Source organism: Mytilus trossulus, chromosome 11, assembly GCF_036588685.1.
Source record: "Mytilus trossulus isolate FHL-02 chromosome 11, PNRI_Mtr1.1.1.hap1, whole genome shotgun sequence".
In the NCBI taxonomy this organism is placed as follows: Eukaryota; Metazoa; Mollusca; class Bivalvia; order Mytilida; family Mytilidae; genus Mytilus; species Mytilus trossulus.
This window is the reverse complement of record NC_086383.1, coordinates 49,380,221-49,397,706: the sequence shown is the minus strand read 5'-3', so window position 1 is coordinate 49,397,706 and position 17,486 is coordinate 49,380,221. Positions and strand designations below refer to the sequence as shown.

The following is a 17,486-nucleotide window of genomic DNA, read 5'->3' as shown; positions in this document are numbered from 1 at the left end:
CTACATTCTTGTGTGTCATAAACTTGAGAGCATTTAGTGTCGATGGCATAAATGATATGGTCTCTATTGAACATTTTCACCTCTGTACTTATAAAGCCTTTATAGATTTCATGCGCGGAGGCAACCAATTTCAAAACGTTCTAATTCCTGTTTTGAAAATGTTATAACTCCCGTTTTGTTTTGCGTTTGTTTTGATCAATAAATGATTTTAATTTTGATATCAATCAAATAGAATAAGATGTCTACATCAATAAAATCGTGTTGTTAACCTCCCTTCTCATTGAAGAATTAATAAAATTATTGTGATATCTGACCTGTTGTCTGTCAATTTTGTACAGATATTCACAACCAATGGAAAGAAAATAAATTAAATAATAGAATTTGCCTCCAACCCCGGGATTAACTAAAACAAGGATATGCACACGTGATAATCTTGAATTTGTATTAACAACCTGTAAAGGTTTATAGTTTGACACACGGCATTGCAGATACAAGTGAGAGGTTAAGCTAGCTATAAAAGTAGATATTATCCAAAATTCTCTATATAAGAGAATGCATGTACCAAGACTGGAATATGACAGTTGTTATCAATTTGTTTGATGTGTTTGAGCTTTGGACTTTGTCGTTTGTGTAGGAACTTTTCGTTTATAATTTTCCTGGAATTGTGGTATTTTTGATATTACACTTTTTGACATTTATCAATTGTCAAATAAAGGCAACAGTGGTATACCGCTGTTGGAAAGTCATAAACCGATTGAGACACAAAACAAATCCGGGTTCAAACTCTGTACATGTATGCATTTTTGTTATGATAATATTGTTTAAGTGTAGTCTCTTTGACACTTATTATTTTCAAGCAAGGAATGAATAAGCTAGAAGTTTTATTTTACATCTTTAATCATGAACAACATAATGGATTTTCAGGTTTGATTTCAAGTACAAACTATTCCGAATTTCGCTTCACATCCGGATAAAGAAATAAGATGTGGTTGCAAAGGAGACAATTCTTCGCAAGAGACCAAATGACACATACATTAACACTTATATGTCACTATAGGCATTCAACAATTAGGAAAGCCCATACCACATAGTCAGCTTTAAATGCACTAGGAATTACAAATGTAAAACAATTCAAAAAAGAAAACTAACGGCCTTACTTATGTATAAAAAAGGGAAAGAAAAAAAGTCGTTTTAGTATTTTGTCTGTACTTTTGTATGCCGATAGCAATGCATGCTACAAATATAAAGAACAATGTGTAATTTAAAGATTAAAGTAGACAAAGGGAGGACAAGCTATAAATTTGTACATACCTATTCAATAACAAAATATGGATCAAATAAAAAAAAAAAAAAACTATAGGCCTCAGTAACCTTCATTTAATATGTTGGTAAACAATTATAACAAACAACAATCAAAGACAAACACTGTAGCAGATGCTCTAGGTTTGGGGTGAGTATCAAAGGAATTTGGAGGAGTAATACGATTTTTAAGTTACCACAGGACTTTGCATTGGGTTGCAAAACAAAACAAACAAAAAAACAAAAAAGAACCATTTATTATTTAACATTCATGTGTACAACATACGCTTCTGGATAAACAATCATCAGATATGCGTGTGACAAAATAAGTTTGAAAGCATGATAACCAAAAGGATGTTACCAGAACAGCCAAAACGTTTTAAAGAATTCGTTCGCTTTTAACAATAACTTGAACAACGTGTTTTTAGTATCATATCAAACAACTACATTATATATTGAACGAACTAGGACAAACTGGCAACAACAAGAGTGTTGGAGGAATTTTGACTTAGCCTCCTTTTTTCAAGTGTTTTGCGGGGATAACCTGTGGGTTTTCTAGTTAGAATTCTACTAGATCGACTTAATGTTCGAGTTGATGTCCTGAATGATGACTTGTTTTTGTTTCTGAATACACGTTTTGTAGTAAGATTAGCTACAGCAATGAGAAACCCTTGTAGACTACAAGTCACAACAAAGATGTAATCTAAAACCTCACTTTGAAGAACTGAACTCAAGGTGCCCGTTATCCAAAATAGTCCCGAAATTACACTCAAACGTAAAAAAATACCAATTTGTTGACTGTAATTTCCTTCTCTTATCTTACTTGCCTCTCCTTCTTTAATATTGAAATATATAGTTAAAATTGTAATACAGATTATGTTTAAACCGACAGAAATCATTAAAGGGCCAGAGACAAAGAGTAAATTGGCAGGGTAAGCTGTTGGAAAACAGATCGCTCCGCCATAGTTAGGCGAAAATTGTGTGGTCGGGAAAATAAATTCTAAAACCATTGCAGGAACAACGAAAACGAATGGTAACAACAAACCGGCCATAGTTAGAAAGTGCTTAGCACAAACACAGCACCTTTTGTTTGTTGTTGTGCTAATGCTTATTCTCCTGACGTCATAGACCAAGTAAATTACTGATATAGACATAAAGGAGAAAACGAGCAACCACAGATAATGTAAGACAATGCCTATCACTGTGCAAACATTTTGATACTTTTTAGCTCCTATGCCAGTCAGGAATAACAGATTAGCTAGAATAAGGGCAACTGAAAGATTTTCTAAGTTTGAACCTGGAATAGAAGTCGACAGACCAGAACGCCTGCACACAACGACAGAACAGATTAGGCTTATGACAGACAAACATGTTCCGGTATAGGTAATATAAGTAATATACTCATCATTCTCGTTTACGAGATTTGGTGCGTGATTTTGTTGCATTTCATTCTGTTCATCTTCACATGAAACGGTATTTATACTCAGAATATGTGGATGTCTACTATCATTAAGAAAGCTATCGATACTTATATTTGTACAAGGAAAGTTTTCCAAGAATATGTGGGACTGTAAACTGTACTCTTGTATGATTGAGCTAACGTCTGTGTCGTAGATTTCATATAAATGATTGAAGACACTACTCTGTTGCACATTCACATCGGTGATCATTTCAATAACCTACAAAAAGAATTAAAACAGACAAAATAAGTAGAAAAAACGTGAGTTTTAAAAATATCAATGTTTTAGGAAACTTGTTTTTATCTTTAACATACACACGGAAATCTAAACGTACATATACTAGATGTTTATTTTTCTGGTAGGTATTCATATTAATTTAAAAGTACTTATTAAAAGAAGTAGATGCGGTGTGATTGGAACTATACCAATTAGTTTACAATGAACGATTTTCGGTTTACCTTATTTAAGCTACAAACTATTAACAAAAATCATTTATGACAACAACCAAAGATTATTATTACAATACCTGACTTAGGACATCAACTTCAAAGTTAACAATTAATTTTTAGTCACCAGACACCAGTACTATAATAGGATATTAATGGAAAACTAAAAGTACGATCATTGTTACATTAAAGGACAACTAGTTTCTACTAACTGAATCTAGAATGTTACAATGAAGTACTGTATATGACGGTTTAAGATTAATTATTATTGGGGCATTTGGTATTTTGGAGTGATCATCTTTTCCGATTTTAGACTGAGAAAAGAACAAAAGTAAGGGTATATGGTACTTTTCAAATGTCCTACAAAAGTCGAAGTCTTTTGCATTGAAGGTAAGTCGGTTAAAAGCTAAAATACAGCATTACTTAATATGTGCTTGTTTTGGTGTACTAAGAAACTGAATAACTAATATGTTAAACTATCATATTTTAAAGACTTTCAAATAAAAATCAACAAAAACGAAACAATTAGAAGTAAAAAAATAATGAAGTACCATAGATATGACTTTTTATAATTTCAAATGTTGTCATTTTATATCATTAACATGAAGTGTTCCTTTAAGAACGAATGAAATAGCAACATAATCTATTTTTGTATTATACATTTCCTTTGGAATACATGTATTTTGCAATTAAGGCTAGCTATATAGTGAATGCAATAGGAAACAAACAATGAAAAACAAAAATACCAACAAAAGAAAACAAGAGTCAACACAAAAGGGTCTGGATTTGGCAAACAAAATAGAAAATAATGCCCAGATTGTTTTTAAAGTAAAATCATTCACATGAGGATTTTACAAGAATGAGCGTTATTCATATAAAAAAACCTTGTAAATAGAGAAAATTAAACATCCCACACCCCATCCAGACCTTGATACAAAGTTAAACATAAAAGAATACTTAACGTTTTGGATTTGGTATGAAGATGTTTTCACATCGTGTCTTATAAATGGAAACACATGGTAGTTCTAAATACTTAAAATAACAAACGTTTCTGAAGTTGTAAACGTGTAAATTTGTACGTTATATTTATTTCTAATGGAGAGTTGTTTCATATGCAATTATACCGCAGTTTTTAGTTTTTCATTATATGCGTTGTTTTTGTTTTAGGTATTTTCCCCCATGTTTTTTTGTGTCCTTTCTAGATATTATTATTCCCAAACCCCACTTTTATTTGTGTGTCTTCTTATATTATTGACTATATGTTTACCTTGCCTGATTTTTCCGAAATCATGATCATTTTCCATTTCAAATTTTGCAGTGTCTGCGGGAAAGTTCGGTACTCTTCTAGAGTCAACTCCGACTTTATAAACAAAATGACCTTGACCAGGGGAAGTGTCGATACATTTTGGCTAATCTTAGGTACATATATGTAATCCAGGTATGTTATGTTTGGAACTACGGTCGATAATACCATACCGATAGCAATCTGTCTAAAAGCGTCTGGTTCTACGGTGTCATTTGCTATGATAGAAAATTGGATTTCTACTCTTGCATTGGTGTAGGTTTCTTCAGATTGACATAACCCTTTGATCTATAATGAAATATTTGTGTAAATGCTTAGAATAAGAAAATGACAATGTAAACTAAAGAAAGCTATATAAAAACAATAGGGTTTTTTCACTTATAAGATGTAAACTAACTACTATTTTGCAATGGTTGACTTCTGGTAATGGAAAATAGTTACCAAGACTGCTTTCAGTCGGCAATAAATCCATACAAAAATATATAATCATAAATTTATCATGTGGTGTTACTTATTCTTTTACCTTTCAAGCTAATGGAAAACAAATACCAAAAAAATCATCTTAGATTTAAACCAATCATTATAACATGTTTAACAATGTATTTTATGGTAATTAAAACATTACCAATGTGAACAATTTTTAATTTACAGTCATAATTTGAAACAATCACCACCACATATTCCCTGTAAAAACCCCAATAATGAATGATTTAAGAATATGTATAGCAGTATTGTTAGGAGTGATATTATCATCCAGAAAATGCAATTTTTATATTATTCACTCACATAAATGAAAATTTCAGGGTAAACATACTATTGCACCTAGTAAATCTTATAGCATGAAGAAACATAACAATAAAATTAAAAAAAATGTATTTTGTCTTATATATGCTACGTTTGTCTTGACTAATCGACAAAATTGAAATGTATTAATCCTATTATGACTCACGTGTTGTACCAAAGTATACATACGATAATTTGAAACTGTGCAAACATTTTCATAATCTAAATGTCCGAACAATTCGAGATGTACAGGAAAGTACAAGAATTAAGATCTAGATGGCAACATAGATAAATATCAACTTTCGATGAATTTACTATTGGTGAATATAAAGACGGTAAAAGATAGGCGCAAAATAGATATCCCCAAAAATACACTATTAAATATATCAGTTTACCTGAGTTTGGCAAGCATCCTTTGATTCCTTAAATGAAAACAAGACTGTGAGTGGAAGCATCAAATCCAAACCATAACCATAACCATAATCGCGAGTAAAATCAATTCCTGGTCCTAAACAAAACGAATAGGTGTAATCAGTAGGAACACAATACATATTTTTGTAGGTTACCATATCGGCTTCTACTGGACTGGTCCCATATTGTTGGCATTGAGAGGATGCCTTCGCACTAATTTTAGTAGGTAAACAGTATCTTTGTTGCACTTCCGGTGGTATTACATATTTTACGTTAGTATATTTACCATAGTACAATTCAAACAATTTCTCATGTGCTGTTAAATTTTCAAATTTTACTCTAAGAATTTCACTTTCGACGTTTGTAATCTTGACATCTAGGAATGTCAATACTGATACGCCATTGCAAATGGCGCAGTGTCGGTTTTTGTAGAGTCTTCCTTGTTCGTCTGCAACCCATGGTCCAACTTCTAGCAAACTGCTGACGTCACACAAAGAACTATCTGCTGAGTTGGCGGTCTTCGGACATTTCGTACTTACGTAAACACCATCAAACAGCAAGTGTCTATTATTTTGTAGACATTCGTATCTCAAATAAGCGTCATTAACAACATGTGTGGCATTTGGAAATATTACCCCGTTACAGCAATCATTAAAGTCTATACAGTCTTCATCACATTTACAGAATTTTGTTTTTGTCTGAGCAATAAATGAGCAAGTTGAAAAATTAGCACAAGGATCATTCATAAAAAGAGCATCTAATTCTTGTGATCCTGTTTGATTTTCCACTGACGCAAGCTCAATCACATTTGAAGTTCTGGATTCCGAAAAGTCAGCATCCATGTTAATGTTACTGGATACAGATTGCGGTTCTTTTTGTGGTTCATTTTCAATATTAGAACTTGTTTTGGTGGCTGAAAAAGACACAATTCCGGTCGACAAAAATACACAAATGAATAGAACGCATCTCACAAAGACACGAATTGAAGGACGTTCCATGTTTCAATACTTGTTTTCCATTTAGACATATAAATGTATACCCTATATAATCTTGATATTAAAATAATATAGCATGTGGCATTAAGTTACACGCGTAATTAATAATACGGTAGGTGGTCATTTGAGATAAGTGTAAGTTATTCATTAGGTGTAATGCAACACCCTTCTCATGTATCTACATGTTTTTGATAATTTTTCATCCATTTAGATGCTGTTTTTAATCAGAAATTTACTTTTATTATAGATATACACATATAATGATATCCAATTTTGAATGCTAATTTTAATGCATCCATTCTTTTGTCAGACTGCCCATGGTGTCATAAATTTTCACTTAGAGGTGTAATGATTAATAAATTAGACAAGGGGAGCAAGGTTGCATTATTTTGAAATACATGTGTGAGAGTGCTTATCCATGTTGTCTTGTGTATAGTTCTTAAGAATTCTCAATAAAATTCGTATGTGTTTGAAATCAAACAATAGTTTTTGGAAGAACAAACATTGAAATATGGCCTATCCGAACCACACATTGTCTTTGGTAACCATAACTAATTTCATAGTTAATGAACAAAACAATGAATTTTCATACAAAATCAGATTCCCGTAGAAAATTAAGAAGCCTGTAAATAAACTCTTCATAGATACCAGGACTAAATTTATTGTATATACGCCAGACGCGCGTTTCGTCTACAAAAGTCTCATCAGTGACGCTCGATTCCAAAAAATTTAAAAAGGCCAAATAAAGTACGAAGTTGAAGAGTATTGAGTAATTAAGTGGTTGTCGTTTGTTTCTTTGTTACACATTTGTTTTTTCGTTCATTTTTTGTACTTTATAGTTATCAAATGTACCAGGATTATAATTAAGTACGCCAGACGCGCGTCTCGTCTACATAAGACTACTTAAATAAGTCCGTTTTAGTTTTCTCGTTTACATAGTTTTACAATGTCATTTCGAGGACTTTTATAGCTGACTATGCGGTATGAGCTTTGCTCATTGTTGAAGGCCGTACGGTAACCTCTAATTGTTAATTTCTGTGTCATTTTTTCTCGTGTGGAGTATTTGTAAATCTCATGTTCTTGATATTTCTCTTTTCGTTTTACTTCTTACTCTGTGTCTAGTATAGTTTATACAATCTTTGTTTGCTGTAATTTCTTATACCAAAAAAATATAGGAAGTATGGAAACGTGTAAACATACATCTTCAACAACAATAAGGTATATTTTTAATCAACTGATGTATCCTGTTTTATTTGTAAAAAAAAAAAATGCCTATAAAAATTGCTATTCAAAATTTCTCTCAGTTAATGGAAAATGAATATAGACAAAAACCCTTGGCTTTGGTGAAGTGTAGTCATGGAAGAGCAATAACTCAAGTTAGGGGTAGACTGACGATTTCACCTATAATGATTAAACGTTCTTGCTACTCATATCTTCAACAATGCACAAAACCCATCAGGACAGTAAGGAGTAAAAGGTCCCGATACGACAAAATGTTAAACGTTTTAAACGAGAATATAATAAACAGAAAGGAATGACAACAACTGGTCGTAACTAATTACATACTCTTGACTTATAATTTGGACAGTTACGTAAGAATGTACCGAACGGACAGTTGTACGATAGGGCATCAGACAAAACTACACAATTTATCATATTGACATGAATAGTGGGAAAACACGGAGAACAATTGGTGACAATTGGCAATTGATATTTGACGTCATCATTTTGATAAACATTTGCTTTAATTAGTTTCCGTCAGATTTTGATATATATACAAAGTTAAACAATGCTTTTTAGTCGAACTGTTACTTTGTTATTATGTATAAAACTTTTTTATTTGAAGATATAAAACATGCTTAAAAAAAGAGTGACGCATCTCTTTCGATTTGTCAATAATTCAATAATTTTATGCATTAAGGAGATAAAACATCGCCTTATATATCATACTTTGTACTTGATTCTATTCGAAAAGCTTAATGGAAAATAAACATGATGTATCCTCCTTGAATCACATAATGATTGTATTCACTGGGATATATTTTAAGTTCAGTACATGATAAATACAAATCTGATCTTAGTATCACGCATTGGCCATGAGTACATCATCTGAATTATGTGTGGAAAATCGTACTTGTTTTGAAATTTTCTTAAATGATCATGAACGATATTTATTAATTGATTAATTTGATAAACAGGTATTTTACCTAGGTTCAATTTTTAAATTAAAAAAAAAAAAACCCGGAATTTCATTGTTCGCAGTTTTATGAAATTATTAAAAATTCAAACGTATTTTACATTACATATTTTCAAAGGATTGCTATTACAGCCAACTCAAAGAAAAACCGGAAAAATGAACTGATAGCCACTTTTACAAATTAACTGCCATAACCAAAACAAATTCACGGTGGGTATGGTTGTCCTGCGAGAGAACGTACTGTGCTGGTGATTTGGTCCTGACGGGTGCTGGTGGGTCCTGATTCTGTGCTGGTGGGTTTGTTTACATTGTATCAGAACGGCAATAAAACAACTGTTTTGTTGCTTAATTTTTTTCTGATGTGTTATAAATACCATGCAAAGTATATTACAACAATATTATATTGCAAAAGTCGTGCAAGTTCGTTAAACGGATTTGTCCTGACGCTGTGCTGGTGATAAGAAAAACGGTCCTGGTTCTGTGCTCCTATGTCCTGGTTCTGTGCTTTTATATTTTAGTTAAAAGTGGCATATATTCAAGATCATTGATGCTGTACTGTTATTGACATATTAGCTGTTGAATTGACATTGTTGTGAATCTGTTTATTGTTATTATGAGAGAAAAAAATACCCCTATTTTTTAATTTTGTTTTTAAACTAACTGTAATCTTATTTATTGGCATGTTAATGGAACCCTTCTTGCCCCCTTTTGAGATAAGAAAATATGTTTACAATTTTCGGGATAACGATCATTTTGCAAGATCACCAAAATACGTTGTAATTTATACAATACTTATATAAAGTAGATGATGTGGTATGTTTGTTGTCAATGGACAAATTTCCATAAGAAACCAAAGGAAGTATGTGTTAACAACCATACGTCATCATACGACCTTCAACAATAACCCATAAAATAAAAATGTAAAAGGTTTTGATTAAAAATGGAGAGCAAAAATATAGAACAAAGGTGTTTCTGAGCGTTTGAATCATGTCTTTAGCAGCTTAAAACACATTTGTTTGTGAACAATTGAGTGCTGACTATAAGAATGACAATACTTTTTAGTATTGCGGGTTTGTTTGTTTGGTGTGGTGTTTATTTTGGGTGGGGGGAGGGATGGGGATAAGTTAGAGCGAGGTTACAGTGAAAGAAAATTGTAAAAGAAAAATGTATCTTATAGCTAGTAGTAAGGCAGCAACCATTTGATTTTCTGGGGGGGGGGGTATGGTTTTTTTTTTCTGTGCAAACTTTTTTTTTCGCCTTCGGCAAAGAACAATCTATTTTTTTAGCGACAAACCGAAAACATTTTTTTCTTTCAATTTTAGCATTACATATAGTGGCAGCTGAGGGTGAAACAAACAATTTTTTTTTCTCAGGGTCCAAAATTATTTTTTTCACCAAAACCTGGAAACAAACTTTTTTTTTTCCAAAAAAAAATACACTTTTATTTTAATATTGGTAATATCACTAAGCTTTTGAGTTTTGTGTGTCAAACACACCATCTCTGTAGTAATGACTCCTTACTAAGATATTTCACTTCATTCATTTTTTTTCTGCATTTTTTTATATTGTGAATTCATATAATTATTATATTAAAATGTAGCCTTAATTTATATTTTAAAAAAATGAATCTAAAGCCATTTATATCAAACATTTTTGTTTCCATCTATCCGTTTTCAGGACTTTAACAATCAACAATAACACGCCTGGAAAGTAAAATGCGTACTCGGCTGTCTGTAATCGACCATTTTTAGACACTCCAGGCTCCTAAAAAAACAAGCCGGGTTGGGGGTTCAAAGATGCAAATTAAATAATTATATCAATATTTTATCTTTTCGTGTACGTTTTATGACCCCTCCTGTGGCCTGTCAATTCCGGAATGTGCAAACTGCAATTGTATCAAAACAGCACAGACAATGAATAATAGAGATATAATTTTGTACATATATCAAGGGGAAACTTCTTGCAAAGCATTATTATAGTTCATTATTGTATTTAGTAGAAAAAGAGAATTTAGTGAAAATAAAATCACTATTTTTGTAGAAAATTCACAGACCTTTGTACAGAGATTTTTGTTATGTTTAGCATGGGATCAACACAATGGTTCATTACCGAGTAAAAATATCAAAATGTCTATCTACCTTCCACATTTCAGAAAATTCAGATCAGATAACGAAACTGGTTCCAGCAACATTTATAAGCAATTTAAGATTGTGACCCTCACAGTTTCCATTCACTACAAATATTCTCATTACAACGAATCATTTTAAATACAAAAATACGTGTTGCATGCAGCCTTTTGTTTATCTATTAATATATGTATACGGATAAAGTTATGAAAGGAAGCAGGGTCATCAGGGTGAGTAGTCCATGTCATCTGAAATAAATGCGACATATAATCATGACATTAAAAAAAGTCTCTTCTTTTCGACTTTTTTCGAACAAATTGACACATAAAATGAATTATATAGTATTGTGGAATTTTTAACTTATTTTAGATACTATATATTGTTATCTGATATTGGACGAAAGATGTTGCCCTTTTATGTTATTATGTAATACAAGTTCAGATCATTTGAAAACACCGATTAAACAGCCAAATGGATGCACAAGAGCTAAAATAGGAGTCATACATCCTGTTGGCAACAATTATCTGGCTAATTTTATTGATTTTGTAACATTTGTTTCAAATATGACCAACTTCTTATCCAAAATCACCAGCACCGTATCAGGACCCACCAGCACAATGACAGGACCCACCAGCACAGTATCAGGACACGAATAAATTGAGAAAATGCTAAACTTTAATAAATTAGAATGTTTTTTCACAAAATTGTTTTGTCGTGTGGATTGCGGTATAGAAAGCGGACTCTATGAGCATTTTTGTTTTATTTTTTCAGTTCGAGATTTTCTGAAAATGAGCATTTTTGTGTTAAGCTTACTGAAACAGGTTATTTTTTGAATGGTTTATATATGAACCCATAAGAAACGAAATTGAAAAATCTCAACTGTTTTCTTCCATTTTTTAAGAGTGAAAACGTCAAAAATCATCATTTTCGTCTTTGTTTACATTTTTTCATTGATCACCAGCACCCGTCAGGACCGAATCACCAGCACAGTACGTTCTCTCGCAGGACAACCATACCCACCGTGAAATTTGTCTTTAACTTGTTTGCAATAAACAAAAAATCATTGGAGAATTACAGTGTTCATATTTTATTAGGAGTTGTTATGAGATGCATTCAAACGTATTTTAAAAATACATATTTTCAAAGAATTTCTAATACAGCCAACTCAAAGTAAAACCAGAAAAATCAACTGATAGCCACTTTTACAAATTAACTGCCCTAATAAAAAACAATTCTGTCTTAAACATTCTGAAATAAACAAAATATCATTGGAGAATGTACAATGTTCATATTTTATTAGGAGTTGTTATTAGATGCATCCAAACGTATTTAAAAATACATATTTTCAAAGGATTGCTGATACAGCCAACTCAAAGTAAAAGCAGAAAAATCAACTGATAGCCACTTTTACAAATTAACTGCTTGAAAATGTTCTGTCTCTAACTTGTTTAAAATAAAATAAAAGAACCATTGTACAGTGTTCGTATTTTATTTGGAATTGTTTTTAGATGCAAAAGTTTACTTATAAAAAGTACATAAATATCTCACAAAAAAAGCCAGTGAAGTGTTTTCTCGTTTGAATTGTTTACATTGTTACATCGGGGCTCTTTATAGCTGACTATGAGGTATGGGCTTTACTCATTGTTGAAGGCCGTACGGTGACGTACAGTTGTTAATGTCTGTGTCATTTTGGTCGCTCGTGGACAGTTGTCTCATTGGCAATCATACACATCTGATTTTGAAATTCTACACAACTTCGATCGGTGAGATGCCACCAAATGTATCATGATATTTTTTTGGGTCATTACAAAAATATTACTCCGAATGTTGGTATACCAATATAATAAGACTAATATAATAGAGCGGAGAAAAAAATAAGACAGTAAATAATGTTTATTGATAAAAGTTACACCCGTATGAAAAGGTAGAAAAGAATATCCTCAAAACTAAGTTATGTAAACTTTTGCATTCAATAACAAGGGTTGGCGCTATTGAACCAGGTTTAACCCACCATTTTCTACATACGAAAATGCCTGTACCAAGTCAGGAATATGACAGTTCTTGTCCATTCGTTTTTGATGCGTTCTGTTATTTGATTTTGCCATGTGATTATGGACTTTCCGAATTGATTTTCCTCTAAGATTAGTATTTTTGTGATTTCACATTTCCTATCAAAACATTCTTTTTGTTTGTTTTGAAATCCGGTCATTTGTTTTCCTTGCAATTAAGCTATTAAAGAGGCTTTAGTTTGATTTTTCTTTATAATTTACTTAGAGTTACCTGTTTTTAAAATTATCTTGAAAATATTAACTTGAAATTCTTTTGGATTTTCTGCGAATTTTATAACCATCTATAAATCAAAAACTGCCTCCCAAATTACGAAACCTACGCAAAATATCAATAAAATCACTTTGTACGTTCATAACATGCATTAAGAGTATTTATGAAAATTTCAAAACGAATTAGTTTTTCAAACATGATCCAAATGTTAAAGACTTATATTTACATTTATTTAAATCAATAGTTATACAAGTATTCATGTCGAAAACATTATATGTTAGTGGATAAAATGATTCAACACATTATCGGATTTAAGTACGATTCGTCGTATTATTTCCAACAAATTCAAGCTTTTTTTTTATCATCTGAAGTAACAATTATGATACATTAAGACATGGTATCTCTCTTTTATGCATAACATGCCGCAATTATTGTAAATGAAAAAGGTTAGTCACTGTATTTTTCCAATGAATTTAAATAAAAGAAAACGAAGGTTCCACCATCAGCAGTGTCGGTCTTGTACAGGAAAGTATCAGAAAATGTCAAAAGAGAGGTTTTTGGACCTTAAAATGGTCTGCTTTATTGACGTTTTAAAAGCAATTATTGAAACCGTCAAATAACGGTGTCCCATAGCCTCTAGAGCTTAAATGGTACTTAAATGGTACGTAACCGCCAATACGGCGCTAGCGATGACCCAGAGAATCATACACAAGAGCCAGGCTCAATGACTCAAGCACATCAGATAATCAGTATTAGAAACAACTCATCACATATTATTCCAACAGGATAACAAGTAATTACAGTGAAATAGTTATACAAGAGACACAACATACAACCAATTCCATCGAGAAAGTAGTCACACCAAAATCGTCAGAAATACATCAATCAACAAACAAATGGCAGCCATAAAAAAACCGAAATACTTACCAACCAGAAATATCGTCATGTATACTGTTTGATTTTAATTTTATAAACAAATCGAACATGCATTATTTGTCGACCATCTATGGCATTTTTTTTTATAAAAAGAAAGGCGTGCAGAAATCAATATGCAACAATTTATCTCAATGATGCTTCAATAAATATTTGTTTAGGAGCCAGCTGAAGTACACCTCCTCTGCCACTGGTTAAGTTTTTCATTGCTGAATTGTTGTTTCATTGAAATTTTCGTGTACATGCATTTTTTTATACATGTACTTTCAACTTCATTTTTAGGGCGTTTACGTTTTATTTACTATATAAAATTGAGAATGGAAATGGGGAATGTGTCAAAGAGACAACGACCCGACCAAAATAAAAAAACACAACAGCAGAAGGTCACCAACAGGTCTTAAATGTAGCGAGAAATTCCCGCACCCGGAGGCGTCCTTCAGCTGGCCCCTAAACAAATATATACTAGTTCAGTGAAAATGAACGCCATACTAATTTCCAAATTGTACACAAGAAACTAAAATTTAAATAATACAAGACTAACAAAGGCCAGAGGCTCCTGACTTGGGACAGGCGCAAAAATGCGGCGGGGTTAAACATGTTTGTGAGATCTCAACCCTCCCCCTATACCTGTAACCAGTGTAGAAAAGTAAAAGCATAACAATATGTATAGATGATATAATATTTTTCTATGTCTGTTGGGATTGATCTGACTGTCACTACCGACGTAACAGGTCGTGAAGAGCTCGCTAAAATATACATGCTTATAGTGATTTTCTGATTCATACTCAACGATTATATAATTATATTCAAATAGATAGGCCCATTGACCAGAACCCAATCTTATCATTCAATTACTTGCATAATTGTCCTTAATTTCGTGAACAGTTGCCCTTTGACTTGAAACAGAGCAATCAAGTCATTGATTAAAAGCACGAAGGCAAGCGGATCGTATTTGTCTTATGTAAAAAACACCAACTATCTAATGCAAACAATTTATTCTTATATATAACCGGCACCCCTCCCCCTTTCCTCAGGCTAACAAAACACAATATTAATAGTCCAATTAAAGATACCACTGTTTGAAAAGTTAAAATCAGAGTTTGTTATATTATAAAAATCTAAATTCGCGACATTTATTCGATTTTGTTATTTATGATAAAAGTTTTACTAAACGCTAAAATCCATTATTGGTTAAAGTATTCATAACATTGAAGTTAACGATATCAATTTGACTGCACGAGCTGCGCATTTCGATAACAAATGTTTCTTCGGTGAAACTCAGGCTCAAAACATTACATTTCAATTACTCTTATTATAATTAATCTAACATACGAACTATGGTAACACATACCGATTAGTCCTTGACATACTTTTGATTGTAAAGGTTCTGATGATACTGATATCTATAATAATACAATAAATAAAATTGAACCAATTTAAATCTATTTTATAGAATTAACATGTTAAATCCATTGAGGAAAATTCTGATTGATGTTATTAAGGAGGTAGACCTAGGTTAAGGGAAATAACTCTTAAAATCATCAGTACGTTTGTCTCAACCATTTTCCTAGATATATTCTAAGCTTCTAGGTTACATAGATTTTTCCAATCTGTTTCAGGTAAATGCTTAAGATACTTTGATAAAACTTGACTTTTACAAACGCATTACTGATGTAAAGAGTTATCTCCCTGAACCAAGGTCTACCACCTTAAGTCACACAGTGCATATCGAAGTATTGTATATCTGGCGGTAAAACTTATCAAATATAAACTAAACATCCAATAATTTCTCTGTCGTTATCACAGATTGAATTAGGTAGCGTTTATTCAATAGATAATTAAATCATTTGTTTTTGATGTTGATCAAATCCGAATAATGTCACTCGTTATATTCCCCCGATCTCTGATGGTCTTTTTAAAGGCCTCTAAATTATTCAAGTTAATGTCAATAAATTTGAAATTAATTTGTAAACATCAATAATCTGATAAAAGATACAAAGCTTTGTTAATGAGACAACCCCTCAATACAAGGTTTCTCCTATATCAAACAGATGATATCGTAAAGGAAAAACCTGACCTTTTTGTCATTTCAAGGTTGTTCGCGTTGAAGTACCAATCACAGCCTTATTATCTAATTCTTTCGGAGATTCATAATTTGTTTCCGGTTGGTAAATAGAGCTATTAAATAGCAGTTAATGTATACATGATCGTGTAGACTATGATCGTGATAACAGTAAAAATTAAAACCTAAAGTTAAGAATACTCTTTTAAAAAGTTGTGTAATTCGACAATCAAATGTTTAGCCCAGACGCTTTTTGTTTGATTGTTCTTTTACTGAATTTTGAAAAATAATTATTCATTACATTTCCCGCCAAATTTCGGTTCGGCACTTCCTTGTGTCAAATGTTTAGATAAGGTCAACATTTTTCATCACGAATAAATGCTTTAAATTTTTATATCGGTAGACAAAAACGAAATCGAATATGTCACTGATAAGAGTAGGGTATATTTGTTTGGTCTATTTATTTAATCTGAATGATTGAAACTTTTAGTATTTTTGGTAAGGTATGTTTAGATATTCAAATGTTTCTGTTAAGGTTTTTAAAAGTGTATTAGATAATGTACTGGATTTTGCAATATTTTGTAAGGTTTGATACTATAATTATATGATAAACCATAATGCTGATAATTATATAAAAGTAAAATGCATTATTGTCATGAACGCTTTACTGTTGATTTATTTCATATGAAACAATCCATATTTGAAAATGTGTTTTAGATGGGTCGAATTATTAAGAAGATGATCTGCAATAGAATTTTGATATGCATAATGCTATGTTTAGGTAAGTAACACAAAAATAACTTATTCACAAATATGACTATCATTTATTGTACTTAAACCTAATCGTTTTGTTTGAACTCTTAGATAAACTTCCTCATTTCTTTGTTACCAAATCAATCGGTACAAATCAACTCTTCGTATAAATATAGATTTCACAACTGAAACAAGTGTATTCAGATATTTCTCCACTCGAGATAGTTAAATTTTAAATATTTGAAGCGCGAGGCTTGCTCTTTTACTGAATTTTGAAAAATAATTATTCATTACATTTCCCGCCAAATTTCGGTTCGGCACTTCCTTGTGTCAAATGTTTAGATAAGGTCAACATTTTTCATCACGAATAAATGCTTTAAATTTTTATATCGGTAGACAAAAACGAAATCGAATATGTCACTGATAAGAGTAGGGTAT

General features: G+C 31.7%; 1 protein-coding gene across 1 annotated transcript; it reads right to left on the bottom strand.

Annotated features, from left to right (window-relative positions):
- Window positions 1-1,540: 1,540 nt before the first annotated feature.
- On the bottom strand, window positions 1,541-6,707 carry LOC134690444 (uncharacterized). The gene is made up of 3 exons (XM_063550412.1): window positions 5,687-6,707; window positions 4,473-4,796; window positions 1,541-2,978 (listed from the first exon to the last, which is right to left on the bottom strand). Exons 1-3 carry the CDS (start codon window positions 6,698-6,700, stop codon window positions 1,764-1,766), a joined length of 2,553 nt encoding a protein of 850 aa, XP_063406482.1. The 5' UTR covers window positions 6,701-6,707; the 3' UTR covers window positions 1,541-1,763.
- Window positions 6,708-17,486: the final 10,779 nt, after the last annotated feature.